General features: G+C 42.2%; 1 protein-coding gene across 2 annotated transcripts in view; it reads right to left on the reverse strand.

Annotated features, from left to right (window-relative positions):
• The window catches only part of LOC139570233 (vesicle-fusing ATPase), a 48091-nt gene that overhangs the window by 18279 nt on the left and 11512 nt on the right, over positions 1–18300 (reverse strand). Inside the window, exons 2-7 of one of the 2 annotated variants that reach the window (XM_071391937.1) lie at positions 12466–12551; positions 11610–11709; positions 10117–10156; positions 6711–6877; positions 2418–2525; positions 580–655 (exon numbers count right to left, since the gene is read on the reverse strand). In XM_071391937.1, coding sequence (XP_071248038.1) covers positions 580–655; positions 2418–2525; positions 6711–6877; positions 10117–10156; positions 11610–11709; positions 12466–12551 — 577 coding nt within the window. Of the gene's footprint in view, positions 1–579; positions 656–2417; positions 2526–6710; positions 6878–10116; positions 10157–11609; positions 11710–12460; positions 12552–18300 lie in introns of both variants that reach the window. The other variant, XM_071391938.1, reaches the window with a different exon arrangement.

Raw genomic sequence — 18300 nt, forward strand, 5'->3', positions numbered from 1 at the left:
TTAACCTCAGGTTCTCATCTATTTGACGTTTGACATTTTCTTCTTTATTAGTGTTTTGTATGTGTGTAAACCTAGCACCAGTGGCAGCTCACAGATGGGGAATGGTGCAAAGCTTTTAATGTATTAACTAAATAGTCCGTCAAAGACATAATGAACAACATGTACTTTACATGCCACTGAATGAATGACACTTTCCTCTCTAGGGCCATCTCAATTTCATCACTCAAAACAACTGAAAGCCAGGGGAGGATAGTCAAACAAAAAATGTGGGCAGGGTGCCCCCTTGGGGTCGTATTGGGTTACAACAAGCACATGCCATAAACCGATAAAGTCAGTAAGGGTGGTTTAGTGAGGCAGAGTGTCACTTAGCTTAGCCATGTAAACACATCCAATTTGGTTCATTACGCAAATATCAAGCCTAATTTGTTTACATCTTAATATCCCGGGTCTATCACGCTTTGAGCAGACCAACTTGTCAGATATACACAACCCTGATTTACAAATACCGTAATGGAGTGAGACTAAATAGATTTGCTGTAGTCACTTAATACAAGACAGCAAGCCAAGGATGACACTTACCAATGAGGGTAAGAGAGGAGCTCTCTGCCTTCTCGAAAACCACCTGGCTGTTGCCCAGCAACAAGCCAATGTCAATCTGTAAAGACCACGGAGATAGAAGACAATTAGGAGTGAGATGGTGGACAGAGAATTCCACACGTTTTCTATGAGAAAACTTTACTAACTAGCTAGCACCTTCGTTGTGGCTTACTTCACCATGTTGTGTACACGATAACTACTGTATAGCTAGTGTAACTATAATAAACTCAGGAAAAAAAGAAACGTCCCTTTTTCAGGACCCTGTCTTTCAAAGATAATTTGTAAAAATCCAAATAACTTCACAGATCTTCATTGTAAAGGGTTTAACACTGTTTCCCATGCTTGTTCAATGAACCATAATCAGTTAATGAACATGCACCTGTGGAACGGCCGTTAAGACACTAACAGCTTACAGACGGTAGGCAATTAAGGTCACAGTTATGAAAACTTAGTACACTAAAGAGGCCTTTCTACTGACTCTGAAAAACACCAAAAGAAAGATGCCCAGGGTCCCTGCTCATCTGCGTGAATGTGCCTTAGGCATGCTGCAAGGAGGCATGAGGACTGCAGATGTGGCCAGGGCAATAAATTGCAATGTCCGTACTGTGAGACGTCTAAGACAGCGCTACAGGGAGACAGGACGGACAGCTGATCGCAGTGGCAGACCACGTGGCAGACCACGTGTAACAACACCTGCACATGATCGGTACATCCGAACATCACAACTGCGGGACAGGTACAGGATGGCAACAACAACTTCCAGAGTTACACCAGGAACACACAATCCCTCCATCAGTGCTCAGACTGTCTGTAATAGGCTGAGAGAGGTTGGACTGAGGGCTTGTAGGCCTGTTGTAAGGCATGTCCTCACCAGACATCACCGGCAACAATGTCGCCTATGGGCACAAACCCACCGTCGCTGGACCAGACAGGACTGACAAAAAGTGCTCTTCACTGACGAGTCTCGTTTTTTTTTCTCACCAGGGGTGATGGTCGGATTCACGTTTATCGTCGAAGGAATGAGCGTTACACCAAGGCCTGTACTCTGGAGCGGGATCGATTTGGAGGTGGAGGGTCCGTCATGGTCTGGGGCGGTGTGTCACAGCATCATCGGACTGAGCTTGTTGTCATTGTTGTCATTGTCATTGCAGACATCCTCCTCCCTCATGTGGTACCCATCCTGACATGACCCTCCAGCATGACAATGCCACCAGCCATACTGCTCGTTCTGTGCGTGATTACCTGCAAGACAGGAATGTCAGTGTTCTGCCATGGCCAGCGAAGAGCCCGGATCGCAATCCCATTGAGCACATCTGGGACCTGTTAGATCGGAGGGTGAGGGCTAGGGCCATTCCCCCCAGAAATGTCCGGGAATTTGCAGGTGCCTTGGTGGAAGAGTGGGGTAACATCTCACAGCAAGAACTGGCAAATCTGGTGCAGTCCATGAGGAGGAGATGCACTGCATTACTTAATGCAGCTGGTGGCCACACCAGATACTGACTGTTACTTTTGATTTTGACCCCCCCCCCCCCCCTTTGTTCAGGGACCATTATTCCATTTCTGTTAGTCACATGACTGTGGAACTTGTTCAGTTTATGTCTCAGTTGTTGAATCTTGTTATGCTCATACAAATATTTACACATGTTAAGTTTGCTGAAAATAAACGCAGTTGACAGTGAGAGGACGTTTCTTTTTTTGCTGAGTTTCTAAGTAGTTATGATTAGTTATAGTGTATGAATAGTCCTATGTAATGTAACATGGAATGGTGCTAATCTGATTAATAAAGGTCATGAGAGGGTTGATGCTGGAGGTACATGTACATTGTGCTTCTTCCCAGAGCCTGCATTTCCCTTGAGGATGCTGGGGTCCATGGCCTCGATGTCCTTTATCAGCAGGCCAAATAGCTTCTCACAGAAACTAAACACCAGCTATATAGACAGAGAGAAACAGGATGAAAAGTGGACAATATGTCATAAGAAAGTAAAGCATAACAGCATGTAAACAAATACAAACCGTAGCAAATTGTCACAACGTAAGTACACCATTCTCAAAGGTTCTTGCACGCCGTCTGAATGAGTATTTGGATAAACTAATCTATGGGGATAAACATGACTTGTTAAGGATCGCCTTGCATCAGACGATGGAAGTTGACTATTGCATGTGATACACTTTGCTCCAGAATGAAATGATTCCCCTGACATCTTACCATTAGATGCAGAAAAAGCCTTTGATAGGTTAGAATGGGAGTACCTACAGATCGCACTAGGTCATCTGGGCTTGTGTGCTAAATATATCAATCTGATTTTGTACGCCAACTCTTGTGCAATGGTGATGACCGGCACTAACTGCTCCTCCTTCTGTCCCCATCTGTAGAGCTTCTGTCCCCATCTGTAGAGCTTCTGTCCCCATCTGTAGAGCTTCTGTCCCCATCTGTAGAGCTTCTGTCCCCATCTGTAGAGCTTCTGTCCCCATCTGTAGAGCTTCTGTCCCCATCTGTAGAGCTTCTGTCCCCATCTGTAGAGCTTCTGTCCCCATCTCTTCGTTGCTTCTCATTCTCTCACTTCAGCCTCTTGCCCGAGCAGTACGGCAACCCAATGCCATAGAACCAATCATCATTAATGGCTCTTCCCATTTTATCTCGCTGTATGCAGATGATGTCCTCTTGTTTTAAACAACATTTTTATTTAGTACATTTAGTAGCTTCTCGGGATAGAAAACGAACTGGCAAAAGTCTGGACTGTTGTCCCTTAACAAATCTAATGACTCTGTAATAGCTGGTATACCTTATGTTGAAGACCTTAGATATCTGGGCATTGATATTTACAAGAGTCTGGAAGTGATTGTGACAAAGACATATACTTCCTTTCTAAACAAGGTTGAATGTGATTGAAAGAGACGACTCAGTCCTCATTAGCTTCCCAGTCTTGCGTTTCTGTAATTAAAGTGAATGTGTTGCCCCGTATGTATGAACTTTATTATCTCTATGATTCCTCTGTGTCTACTATCAGGATACTAGGACAGGCTTCATAGTGCAATCTTGGAATAGCAAAATACAAATAATCAAATGATCGACTTTACAAAGACCCAAACCTGCTGTTGGGTGGGGTGTTCCCGGATGTTACATTTTATCACTGGGCTTTTGTATCACGAGCAATTCCAATATAGATAGATCCTAGTCGTGACACAGCTTGGCGGTCAATTGAGGAGAAACTTGTTCTTTACGCGGTTTGTTCATTATCCCCTTGAAACAAGCTAGATTTCATTATGGACCAATCGTTTCTAATGTTCTGTCTATACAGACATTAGCAATGAGAGACATGCTCTCATGTAATTTGGTGTATTCCCAATGGAGTAAAAAAAGTGTATTTACACTTAGAGATCTATTTGACTCTCAAGGACTAGGTGCTTTTTCAGATGTACAACAGATGTTTAATTAATCTTTATTTTGTGTGTGTGTGGGTTTTACCACCTTTTTTGAGCTTGTCTCATCGCTGCAACTTCCCAACGGGCTTGGGAGGCGAAGGTCGAGACATGCGTCCGCCAAAACATGACCGTCCAAACCGCGCTTAACACCCGCCCGCTTAACCCGGAAGTCAGCCGCACCAATGTGTCGGAGGAAACTCCGTTCAACTGCCAACCGAGGTCAGCCTGCAGGCACCCGGCCCGCCACAAGGAGTCGCTAGAGCGCGATGAGCCAAGTAGAACTTCCCCGGCTAAACCCTCAGTTAAGAACAAATTCTTATTTACAAAGAAGGCCTAACCCGGCCAAACCCTCCCCTAACCCGAACGACGCTGGGCCAATTGTGAGCCGCCCTATAGGACTCCCAATCACGGCCGGTTGTGACACAGCCTGGGATCAAACCCAGGTCTGTAGTGACGGCTCTAGCACTGCGATGCAGTACCTTAAACCGCTGTGCCACTCGGGAGGCCCTTTGTTTTCCAGTTACGTGCTACCTTAAAGGCTTATTGTGTTCGTTGGATTTCACATTTATGTAAACATCCATTTACTGACAGGATGTATGTAAAAATCTAAAACCAAAGGAATTGTATCTGTTATTTATTTGAAAATTGTTGATGGTACAAACAAACAAACCCTTAAAGATTAATGAAACCATGGAATAATGACTTTTGAGTACTAGAGGAAGACATTGAGTGGGAAACTATGTGGAGTAACATAAGTGGAGCATCTTAGAACCTTAACCACCAAACAATTCACTTCAACTGTTCTGCCTGCGGTTATGGAACCCCTACCTGTCCCAGACCTGCTGCTTTCAACTCTTAATGATCGGCTATGAAAAGCCAACTGACTTTTATTCCTGATTATTATTTGACCATGCTTGTCATTTATGAACATTTTGAAAATCTTGGCTCTCTCTAATTCTCTCCTTCTCTCTTTCTTTCTCTCTCTCGGAGGACCTGAGCCCTAGGACCATACGTCAGGACTACCGAGCATGATGACTCCTTGCTGTCCCCAGTCCGCCTGGCCTTGCTGCTATTCCAGTTTCAACTGTTCTGCCTGCGGTTATGGAACCCCTACCTGTTCCAGACCTGCTGTTTTCAACTCTTAATGATCGGCTATGAAAAGCCAACTGACATTTAGTCCTGATTATTATTTGACCATGCTTGTCATTTATGAACATTTTGAAAATCTTGGCTCTCTCTAATTCTCTCCTTCTCTCTTTCTTTCTCTCTCTCGGAGGACCTGAGCCCTAGGACCATACGTCAGGACTACCGGGCATGATGACTCCTTGCTGTCCCCAGTCCACCTGGCCTTGCTGCTATTCCAGTTTCAACTGTTCTGCCTGCGGTTATGGAACCGCCACCTGTCCCAGACCTGCTGTTTTCAACTCTTAATGATCGGCTATGAAAAGCCAACTGAAAATTATTCATGATTATTATTTGACCATGCTTGTCACTTATGAACATTTTGAACATCTTGGCATAGTTCTGTTATAATCTGGGGTTTTAGGCTGGGTTTCTGTACAGCACTTCGAGATATTAGCTGATGTACGAAGGGCTATATAAAATAAACTTGATTGATTGATTGAACTTCATTCATAGAACTTATGCTACTCCACACAAAATATATCAAATGTTTTTTAGTACCCTCCCCTTTATGTACCTTCTGTTCACAGCCACTGCTTTATTTATGCATGTAATGTGCAATTGTCCCCAGGTTTATTGTTTTGGGAAAAAGATCACTATATGTCTATCTAAAATACTTGGGAGAAAGTGTAAGATCTCCCTGCTCTCCTGTTGTGTTGCTGTTGAATGACAGCACATCAGTATCAATGTCTTTAGATCACAAAAGGGTGTGGCTAGCAGGCCTAACCACTGCAAGAACAAAAAATGCTTGCCTTAAGATGGAAGCTGGCATTGCTGGCATTGCTCCAATGGGTGTTCTCATTTTTAGATATTGTTATTTAGGAATTGTCCACTGCTCGTTCTCAAGGTGACAATGAAAGAATCTTATTTATGTGGTCAAACGCAGCTGAAAGTGTAAGATCTCTTGCTATGAGAAGTTAAATCAAAAGAGTCCTGGGTGGAATGGTGTGGGTTTTATTTTGGTTTTTCTTCTTCTAATTCATCTTGTTTTTTTGTTTTACTTGTAATGGTGGACTCAATTAGCATAGCATTTATTGTTGCTTGGTAAGTGCATGTACTATGAATGTATCTTGTGGTATTGATAAGCATGTAATGATTGTCATGTGATATGGACGTGCACTGACAAAGTATTTGTCATTTGTCCAATGCTGTTTATTCTGCCAATTGATTGAATACAGAATAATAATACAAATATATACAAAATGTAAGTACACAACAAAAAAAGTTTGGGCAATTAAATTATTTGACGAGATGTTCGCTCTATGCTACCCCTCAACCTAAAGCCAAGAGTACGACAAAGTTACCTCTTGACAATGATCTACAGTCAGTTTTGCCACTTTGCAATGATTAAGGATTTGGGATAAGGGTAAGCTGATCCTAGATCTGTGTGTACGGGAAACTTCTACCCAGAGTTTCAAGACTAACAAAGTCCTCGAAGAGGTAATGTGAGTAACCCCAACCTGTCACCCGAGCCTTCCCCGTCCATCTGTAGGCTACAGTTCCAGTACCTGCTGGCCTACACTGAAGGCCCGGCTGTTGAAGTGCTGGATGAACTCTGCAGCCATCTTGTCTGAGTCGTATGGGCTGCTGTCCACGCTCTTCTTCTGCAGGAAGTCAATCTCCACTATCATGGTGCCTACACACTGCTTGGACTTGTCAAAGTTGTAGCCGGTCACTACATGGACACACAGCGGAGAAAGGACACACACAGTGAGATGGCAAAAGAGTTGTAAGCCCAATTGCTTTTCACCTCGTTTCTCAGTTTTTATTTTCACGTACAACGTCAACTGTCTGGTTGGTGTTCGATTACAGTACCTTGCTCGTTAGTGCTACCCACTTTGTATCATATTGAATGAACAACCTCATCAAGGACAAACAACTAATTATTACCATTTGTTAGAGTGTACTGTTCACGTTACAGTGAGTTCAAATGGGCCTCTCTTCAGGGCTTCACATCTGAGAGAGCACACTGCAACACGGGGCTGAAAGTGATTAAGGGAACTAGCTGTTCACAGTGCTCCGTCCACACCTGTTCACACCCAGCTTTTGTTGCCGTACCGCCGTTTTGCAAATGAGCCATGTAGCAGATCTATTCCAGGGCAGGGTGTCTTTACATATCAACACTTTGCTAATTTAAGGGCTCATATTTTGATTTGCCTAGGCAGAGCTAGTCTGGTCCCAAACCGCATGTGCTGTAGCCAACTGTTGTTGCCATGCCTACATGTTTGGCTTGACAAAGAACGAACACAGAGAGAAGTTGGCTGTAGCACTAAAACAGATCCGGACTACGAGGCTAAGGCAGAGCTATAGGACTTAGGCCTATTACAATAGGCATTGTCGCTACAGATATAATCTGACAGTAGGCTTAAAATGGCTTTGGTTACTACATGATTCCATATGTGTTATTTCAAAGTTTTGATGTCTTCACTATTATGCTACAATGTAGAAAATAGTAAAAATAAAGAAAAACCCTGGAATGAGTAGGTGTGTCCAAACTTTTGACTGTTACTGTACATGCACTACCAATAGACACCTACTCATTCAAGGGTTTTTCTTTATTTTTACTATTTCCTACATTGTAGAATAATAGTGAAGACACCAACACTATGAAATGACACATATAGAATCATGTAGTAAGCAAAAGTGTTAAACAAATCAAAATACATTTTATATTTGTGATTCTTCAAATAGCCACCCTTTGCCTTGATGACTGCTTTGTACATTCTTGCATTCTCTCAACCAGCTTCACCTGGAATGCTTTTCCAACCGTCTTGAATGAGTTCCCATTGCAAATAAATCAATGACCGCGTCACCAGCAAAGCACCCCCACACCATAACACCTCCTCCTCCTCCTCCATGCTTTACGGTGGGAAATACACATGCGGAGATCATCCGTTCAACCACACCGCATTTCACAAAGACACGGCGGTTGGAACAAAAAATATCTAATTTGGACTCCAGACCAAAGGACAAATTTCCATCGGTCTAAAGTCCATTGCTAGTGTTTCTTGGCCCAAGCAAGTCTCTTCTTCTTATTGGTGTCCTTTAGTAGTGGTTTCTTTGCAGCAATTCGACAATGAAGGCCTGATTCACGCAGTCTCCTATGAACAGTTGATGTTGAGATGTGTCTGTTACTTGAACTCTGTGAAGCATTTATTTGGGCTGCAATTTCTGAGGCTGGTAACTCTAATGAACTTATCCTCTGCAGCAGAGGTAACTCTGGGTCTTCCGTTCCTGTGGCGGTCCTCATGAGAGCCAGTTTCATCATAGAGCTTGATGGTTTTTGAAGAAAACATTCAACGTTTTTCCCCGTATTGACTGACCTTCATGTCTTAAAGTAATGATGGACTGTCGTTTCTCTTTGCATATTGGAGCTGTTCTTGCCATAATATGGACTTGGTCTTTTACCAAATAGGGCTATCTTCTGTATATCACCCCTACCTTGTCACAACACAACTGATTGGCTCAAATGCATTAAGGAAAGAAAGAAATGCCACAAATTAACTTTTAAGAAGGCACACCTGTTAATTGAAATGCATTCCAGGCAACTACCTTATGAAGCTGATTGGGAGAATGCCAAGAGTGTGCAAAGCTGTCATCAAGGCAAAGGGTGGCTTTTGAAAAATCTCAAAAATAAAATATACGCTCCCCATCCAACCTGACAGAGCTTGAGAGGATCTGCAGAGAAGAATGGGAGAAACTCCCCAAATGCAGGTGTGCCAAGCTTATAGCGTCATACCCAAGAAGACTCGATACTATAATCGCTGCCAAAGGTACTTCAGCAAAGTACTGAGTGAAGGTACTTCAACAAAGTACTGAGCATCTGAATACTTATGTAAATGTGATATTTCAGTTTTTTTATAAATATAAATTAGCAAAAAAATATAAACATTTTTTTTGCTTTGTCATTATGTGTAGATTGAGCGGGAAAAGCTATTTAATCCATTTTAGAATAAGGCTGTAACGTAACAAAATATGGAAAAAGTCAAGGGGTCTGAATTCTATAAAATATATAAAAATTATAAATAATTAATACAAATACATTTTTAAGAAAAAGAACACCTTCCTAATATTGAGTTGCATCCCCCCTTTTGTTCTCAGAACAGCCTCAATTCTTGGGGGCATGGACTCTACAAGGTTGTTGAAAGCATTCCACAGGGATGCTGGCCCATGGTGTCTCCAATACTTCCCACAGTTTTGTCAAGTTGACTGGATGTCCTTTAGGTGGTGGACCATTATTGATACACACGGAAAACGGTTGAGCGTTAAAAACCCATCCGCGTTGCACTTCTTGACACAAACCGGTACGCCTTACACCTACTACCATACCCCGTTCAAAGACACGTAAATATTTTGTCTTTCCCATTCACCCTCTGAATGGCACAAATACACAATCATTGTCTCAATTGTCTCAGGGCTTAAAAATCCTTCTTTAACCTGTCTCCTATCTCCCTCCACACTGATTGAAGTGGATTTAACAAGTGACATCAATAAGGGATGACAGCCTTCACCTGGATTTACCTGATCAGTCTATGTCATGGAATAGGCAGGTGTTCCTAATGTTTTTTACACTCAGTGTATTGCAATCAACTGGAAGCTCTATCACTGCAGCAAAGGATCATGGGATAATTGCCATTTCTCTGACATAGGAGAAACATCTATAACCATTAGAGTGAAATATGATTAGGTTGCAGGGTTTTTGCCAGAGAAGGATGTTGGGTTGTTATTGTTGAGACTGAGTGGTTATTGTGGCTATGGACCAGAGCTAACCATCTGGTGGCTAACAATAGGAGAGTAGTAATACAATGGCAATGGTAATCAATTGCCTTAAAGAGGCTGCTTGAAGCCGAAAGTACCTTCCTGCACTCGCACACGATCACCTCACAGTTCAATATCATCATGTTTCACTCTTACCTTCCACATCCTGACCAATGGAGATGCCTGCCCATTTTCTCTGAAAAACAAGTCATTTATCCTAATCAGTGTACAGTTCACACATTTCCTTTATATAAACTATTTATGGCAGGGGTGGGCAAACTTTTTGGCTCGAGAGCCACAATGAGATTTCGAAATTCAACGGAGGGCCCACAGATTTCTTTTACAGATATGTTTGTCAATATCATTTTGCGGGCCAGAAAAAGGGCAGTTATTTGAAAATGTATAGGTCCATTATAATTTCTACATACTTTCTATTTTTAGAAATTCAAAAGGAGTGGCCTGGAGTGTTTTTTTTGCCCAAAATAAATCACCTCCCCCACCCTGATTTATGGCATCCAGTTACTCAGCAACAAGGTACAAACAGGCCCAGGAAAAATACATTCTTACATATGTGGACGACGTTACGTTGTAGACGTACTAAAACTACTAAATAGGGTGTTCTGACAAAAACAGTGGTGTAACGTTCCTCTCAAGCATGGTCTTATTTTACAACCCATTTCATCTTTCAAGAAGAACATCAGTCACAAAACGGTCAAAAACTGTCAGGACCAGGCAACAGGGTTTTTGACTGATCGTGAACTGATGTGTCACCTACTTTACATGACTTAGGCCTAAGCTCTTGGCTGATGTATGGAGCATTACTTTACATGACTTAGGCCTAAGCTCTTGGCTGATGTATGGAGCATTACTTTACATGACTTAGGCCTAAGCTCTTGGCTGATGTATGGAGCATTACTTTACATGACTTAGGCCTAAGCTCTTGGCTGATGTATGGAGCATTACTTTACATGACTTAGGCCTAAGCTCTTGGCTGATGTATGGAGCATTACTTTACATGACTTCGGCCTAAGTTCTTGGCTGATGTATGGAGCATTACTTTACATGACTTAGGCCTAAGCTCTTGGCTGATGTATGGCACATTAGGCCATTGACAAATGTCCAGTGAAGAGTTATGGTGTAGTGCATCGCTACACCTTCAAAATGTTTCTACCGTTTCTACTTCCGTTTACACTCCAATCTAGTTGTAAAATAAGACCGGGGTGAGGACGTTACCGTAGTACCTGTGTGCTGCTGTGGCTGCAGAGTTTAAAGATGGAGAAAGAGCAGGCAGTCAGGCAAGGTCAAAGGTCAAAAGCAGTGACATACATGATAGAAAGACAACAGACGGAGAAAGGAACACACAGACAGGCCATAGAAGTCAGACAGCTAGAGGACAGTACAGCCTCAGGTGAAGTAAGACGCTCAGATGGCGTCAGTTACATCCACAGAATGTTCCGGAGCTGCACTTGTAGAAACCCACTTCATCCTCGTTGATTAAATAATGGTTTTATTTATAAACGCCCTAAAGATGTGGGTTAGACCTTTAGTCAGCTTACTGTTACAAGACATTTTACACAAGACATTCAAGCAAGGATAGGTTTAAACACAGTGTGTAGCCTATTTATGAAGGCCATGATGGTGGCTCCTACCTGGGGAAGACTGAAGGCGATGGTTCCTGGGACCACACTCTGGTGGGTCTTCACTGTGAACACAAACTTGTGGGTCGGCGTGGTTCTCACCGTCACGTGACTGCGTAGAGGAGAAGAATATCATACAGAGTACTAGAATATGCATGTTTACATGGATAGCAAGCATTCTATTGAGAGAGAGAGATTTAAGAGGGTGCTTACATTCTCCTTGAAATATTCTAGGTCATGTTGATCTGTTCCATGTTGTTCTGAGTGTTAAAGACGTATACTACCGTTCAAAAGTTTTATATATACTACCGTCCCAAACTTTCGAACGGTAGTGTACATATTTAGCTTGGCTATAATACAGTATACAGGCCTAACAGACATCAGAACCCTGCAGTGAACTAGAGCTGGGAATTGCCAGGGACCTCAAGTTACCATATGTATAGTGATTGGACACAGCTATTTTATTTCAATTTCAAGTTCCAAACACATTGCTGACTATACGTCTGCTGCAGAGAGACAAGAGAAAACACGTTGTTCTGATCAGTCAGGAAAATGAAAATGCTAAAAACAGAATGGGTTACTTCTTTCACCAGGTGAGAGAGCTTTGTTGAGTCCCACGCCTGCCCCAGAGGGACATGTGCGAGGCCAGAGATGAGAAGACCGAGACAATTTAGTGACATGATAGAAAAGGAAATCAGAGCAGCCATAGAGAGTGTGATGGCCCTGAGGCTTTTTTGGCATCGTGGCTAGAGAGCTGAGCCCCAGTGATGCACTGTGACCTGCCACTACCCACACACTGGCCTTTGATTTTAACAGAGGCACCTCAGGGCTGGGGATCAAAACACACACACACACACTCACACCTTACTGTTCAAACTGTGACTCCTTCTCACTCACGACTGCGCAGTTGGTCAGTGACAGTTCATCTGTTGGACATCGCCCAGCTTGCAGAGTCTGGAAATGAGAAGAAAATGAGACTCAATAACCTTTACAAAGGGACACATGACCCATTGACATCCATGTATATGCTGTAATGAGAAGACCTCTTCCCTTGGCTGTGAATCCTTACAAGATCACAGCCTATCACCTGTACTGATGTAAATGGGTCTTTCTATAAAGAATGGGGCCAATGTGTGACATTGGGACCAACATTTCAAAATGTTTGAAACAAAAAATAAAAAGGATTTTCATGCAGTTCCACGTGTGTACTTAGAGGAATAAAAGTGAATATATGCAAATTGGCCCATAACTCCACCTATACAGCAACATATACCTAAGGACTATACATCCTTTAAGCAGGGTTCATAGAGACATTGGCAAGTCAAATTCAAGGACTTTCAGGGACTTTTTCAAGCGCTTAATTGTAATTTTCAAGGAACTCAATGTTATACAATTGTATAATGTATATAATTCTACATAGGGCCTAATATAAAACCCTCCCTCCTCCCACAAAATGCATGCAAAAAGTTTTTTAAAAAGAAGGGGGGGAAAGTAGGCCATTATCACTAAGAATAAAGCATTTTTTAGGCCTTGTGAATGCATTGATATTCAAATTATTATTACTTTTTTTATTTTTATGAGAATAATGTGGACATTGCCTGACTATATAGATTGGATATATGCATGACAATTTATCTGTAGCCTGTGTGGTTGACGCAGGCACACATAATAAATCGATGAATAGCGATTGAATTAATCTCACTATCGCTGTTTTCATCCTGAGAAAGTTACCAAAAACCAGGTTCCTTTTTTTAATGGGATGATTTGTATGGAAAGGCAAGTTGAAGCCAACATCAGGTGTTGTCATCCCCATAATAACCGCACGTGGTTTCACCGCAACAGAGTAGCGCAGCACCCTTCAATTGAAGCCGTGGGAAACAAACGAAAGTGGCCACATCTCTCACAAAAAAAATATAAAAAATGAAATCACAGATAATTATAAAGGGAGCAGGAGAACTTATAAACGGGCTACAATAATTACAATAACTTTTCATGCACCAAATTGAGGAAATGTCTGATTTTCAAGCTAGGCCATTCCAGTACTCCAAATTCAAGTTGAAGTAGGCTAACGTAAACTCACCCCATTCCGTACAAATGTGCGCAACGGCAACATTCAAACGAGGCTACAAAGAAAACTAATGGGACTGTAGCGACTGTGTTGACTTCAAAACTGGGGGTGTGAACTACGTTTCTATTCAAGCGTTGATCGACATGGTAATGGCTCTATAGTATTGGAGAAAAGTTGAAAAAACGGACCCTCCGTTACATCGTGACGTGTCATGTCGTAACATACAGCACGCCTAAAGCAACTATTTATGTCTTACAATCTCTCTCCACCAGGTGTAGCACTTCTCTCATCGTTTAAAAACAAGAAATGGACAGTGACGGGGGTAAGGGGGGACACCTAGTAATTTTTTGCGTCATCATTGCATGCGATCATCATTCTCAAAGCCGCTGTTTACTTCTAAGATCACTTTAGCACCGCCCTAAAAACTCGATTCAAATTCGACACAAACCTTCAAATAGGTATGTAATGACACATTATATAAACTCTTTATAGTGTTTTATTTACATTTTAGAGGCGATAAGGTGATAAGTTGGACAGATCGAGTGAAAAAAGCAATTTTCCCACACAACATCTCTCCTTCTCACTATCACGAATTAGTTTCGCTTACCCACCCGCCATTTTTTAAAAGACCCGACGGAGCTCATTGCCTTGTTGAATTATGCAGAAACGGGCAGCGTGGGGTCATGTAATTGATTCTGTTTGAAAGGGGAGAAATTGTGCTTTACAATGGTATTGACATTACAGTTGATCTGGAAGTATTACGTTTTTGGGGCGCTAAAATAAGGTCAATTGTACGGACCAAGGCGATGTACAAAAGTGAGTTCAGTGCTTTCTGTGGTGGAGGGGCAGTCAGCGAAAATACAGAGCGTAAACTAGATTGTCTCAGAGTTGTCACTCATGGGGACACTAGGTCACAGGCGAATCTACAGCGAGAGCTAGGCAGTTCAAACCCCCTTGGGTGCTGCCATAGATTTACATTAGAAGTGCCCTTCCAAGAAGGCGCAAGGTCATGGGACAAATCACGTTATATCTCCTGTAGCTTTGACTGGACTGATCGTGTCAACATCACACTTTCACAATCTTAGCTAGCAAGCTAGACAAGCAGTCATCATCATGAATCAAGTAAAGAATCTACTGGCAAATCATTTTCAATCCTTGTCATATGAAGAGAAATGATAGATAAAGCGTATCGGTGCTCATCCGCCATTGGACATAAACATTACACAACAAGTCAGAAATCGCAAATTCAACAATGAGTGGTTTGGAAGGAGTCAATGGCTAACTGCAAGTGTCTATTTGGTGGAGAGGGTGTGTGGTCCAAGTCTGGGTTTAAGGATTTAAAACATCTGTCAGGGTCTCCTTTACAAGCTTAAAAGAATAAACATTCACACAACACACTATGGGGAAGAATAGGTTGAATACATTGCCCCTGCTGTCAATCCAGCATGACTTCTGCTGCGTTCAAAACAACTGGGAATTCGGGAAAAAATTTGTTTGGACTGGGAAAATGTTTTGAACGGTCATCCAGCTCGCAATTCCAAGTCTGGAACTCTGGCCTCTTTCTCGAGCTCCGACCTGAAGATCATTGACGTCTTGAAAGCACCATAAATCCAGAGACTGACAGACTTTGATGACAAAGTTTGATGAAAGTTCGCCCATAAGAAGGACCGCCGCGCCACGTTCAAGTGAGACCATGTCTTGTATACTGCTGCATAAATGATGTAATATGACAGGGAGATATGTATACTGTAGCTAAAAAAGTAATACTAAGTGTATGTTGTGTAGTAAGCTGTTAGTAGCCCATGTGTCTCACCTTAAGAATTTAGTCCCTCCCCCATCATAACTTAGTCTACTGTTCTGACTTGGTGGTGCACATGTAGCCTATAGCCAGTTTTAGAGAAATATTATCATTGAATATTGTAAGAGATTTCATTGTCTGCTTATATGCCCATGTTATTTATCCTACAGTTCTGACTTGGTGTACTGGGAGAATACTGTAACAAAGGCCCATGTTCTGAATTCTGTCTCTGTACATTTCAAAAGTGCTGAATCGGCTACTCGCTCATTATGCCATAGTTTGTACATGTCAATTGTTTTATTGCTTATATTGTAGGTTTATCTCATTAGTACACTACATGACCAAAAGTATGGACACCTGCTCGTCGAACACCTCATTCCAAAATCATGGGCATTAATATGGAGTTGGTCCCCCCTTTGCTGCTATAACAGCCTCCACTCTTCTGGGAAGGCTTTCTACTAGATGTTGGAACATTGCTGCAGGGACTTGCTTCCATTCAGCAACAAGAGCATTAGTGAAGTTGGGCACTGATGTTCGGCAACTATGCCTGGCTCGCAGTTGGCGTTCCAATTCATCCCAAAGGTGTTCAATGGGGTCAAGGTTAGGGTTCTGTGTAGGCCAGTCAAGTTCTTCCACACCGATCTCGACAAACCATTTCTGTATAAACCTCGCTCTGTGCACAGGGGCATTGTCATGCTGAAACAGGAGAGGGCCTTCCCCAAACTGTTGCCACAAAGTTGGAAGCACAGAATCGTCTAGAACGTCATTGTATGCTGTAGCGTTAAGATATCCATTCACTGGAACTAAGGGGCCTAGCCCGAACCATGACAAACTGCCCCAGACCATTATTCCTCCTCCACCAAACTTTACAGTTGGCACTACGCGGCTGAGCTTTCGTTGCTCCTAGACGTTTCCACTTCACAATTACAGCACTTACAGTAGACCGGGGCAGCTCTAGCAGGAGAGAAATTTGACCAACTGACTTGTTGGAAAGGTGGCATCCTATGACAGTGCCACGTTGAAAGTCAATGAGCTCTTCAGTAAAGCCATTCTACTGCCAATATTTGTCTATGGAGATTGCATGCCTGTGTGTTCAATGTTATACACCTGTGAGCAATGGGTGTGGCTGAAATAACCTAATCCACTCATTTGAAGGGGTGTCCACATACACTATATATACAAAAGTATCTTATTCATCATTTTAGGCAATGTTGGAATGATTTCATTGTTTTGCTTACTTTGTGTATTATAATTAGCTCATGTGTTTTCCTTCGCGAGGAGGGGATATTTCATGTTGTTGGGTCTGTAACCATGCTTCCCATTCAAATATTTGTTCAGTAATAGACCCACGTAATTCCAGTTGATATTGCGAGGGTTGTTTTGTTTGCGCAATGCTCTATCTTTGTCAGTATATTTTCTATAAAAGTGGATCCTCGTGATTGTATTTTCCTTCCTTTTTAGACCACATAGGCCAAATAAAATAACACAAAGCTGTGTAGTGGCTTTGCTGGCATGCAACACAAAATGTTGGTTGAGTTTACCCCACTAAGATAAACATGCTAAAATCGCCACGATTGTGCACAGTCGACTTCCAAGGCACAAAAACATATGAAAGCATGAACACGTTACCTTTATGCTTTCTCTGTTAAACTGATGAGACCGTGCTGTAAATCAAGCAGACAACAGATGATCAACATCAATTCACTAGGGATATCGAGGCACAATGGTCTTTACCGGTGTAATGAACGAGACAGCAAAATACTCTGGACATTCCACTCAAACACCTTTTTTCCCAGGACCTAGGTTGTTGCTGAATCGCATGCACTATCACAACAGCTGTTCGTCACTTGACTGTCATTTGGAAAATTATACTCAGCGATATGACGTAGATGCAGAAAGTAAACAGCATAGTGGGTCAATTTCCGCAACATCTAAGAGAGTTGAAGCCCGAGGCTCAACTTCTCCTTGTTTTTGGTCCTGTGGCAGGTAACAGGTACAAGCAACACGCTGTGCACGTTTCACAACTGTTTTCTTGAGCTCAAACTATAGGATAGGCTAGGCCTAAATCAAATTGAGAGCAGGAGAATCTGATAGCCCACAATAAAGACTTCCCTTCCTCCCAAATAACACACCACTTCTACTTTTCCAAACAGTAATTAAAGAGCCTAAAAGGGGAAGCCTCGCTATAAATAGTGATTCTCTGCTTACTGTTGAAAAGGGGGTCCATCGGTTGTAATATAATAACACGCATGACAAAGAGGGCTGCTTTGCTGTCCTAATGATCTGGATTGTTCACAGCAGGGAAACGTGTGAAACAGTAGAAACTGAGGTAGAAATTGTGGTGAATTAGCTATCAACACTGCTGGAGGTCTAAGGGACACTTCAGGCCAATTTGCAAAAAAACCTCTTCTTAAGATGTGAGGAATTCAAATGAAATGGTAAAAAGCCACTCACGGACCACCCAAACAAAGCCCACCCCAGGACACGGTATAATTTAATTTGTTTGACAAGTTGTATAAAGCCTGGACTTGGAATATTGTTTATGCATACAATATAATGTATTCTCAGTGAATTTCCGGAATTTTTATTCCCTGTTCAAAGAAATTAGCCATTGAAATTGCTTGCATTTTCCCAATAAATTAAGTGAAAGTACCAAGTATTGCCCACTAGATGCCGCTGTTCCTGCTACTGCCACACCCTTTTAGCCATTTTACTGGTCTCTTGTGTCTATCAAATGTATCACAACAATTTCTTTGCAACTTTGGTCAGAAAACCAATAGCTTTTGCTCATGATGAAAATACATGGTGTGGTCGTCATCACAATTCGATCCAGTCTT

Source organism: Salvelinus alpinus, chromosome 3 (genome assembly GCF_045679555.1).
Source record: "Salvelinus alpinus chromosome 3, SLU_Salpinus.1, whole genome shotgun sequence".
Lineage (NCBI taxonomy): Eukaryota > Metazoa > Chordata > Actinopteri > Salmoniformes > Salmonidae > Salvelinus > Salvelinus alpinus.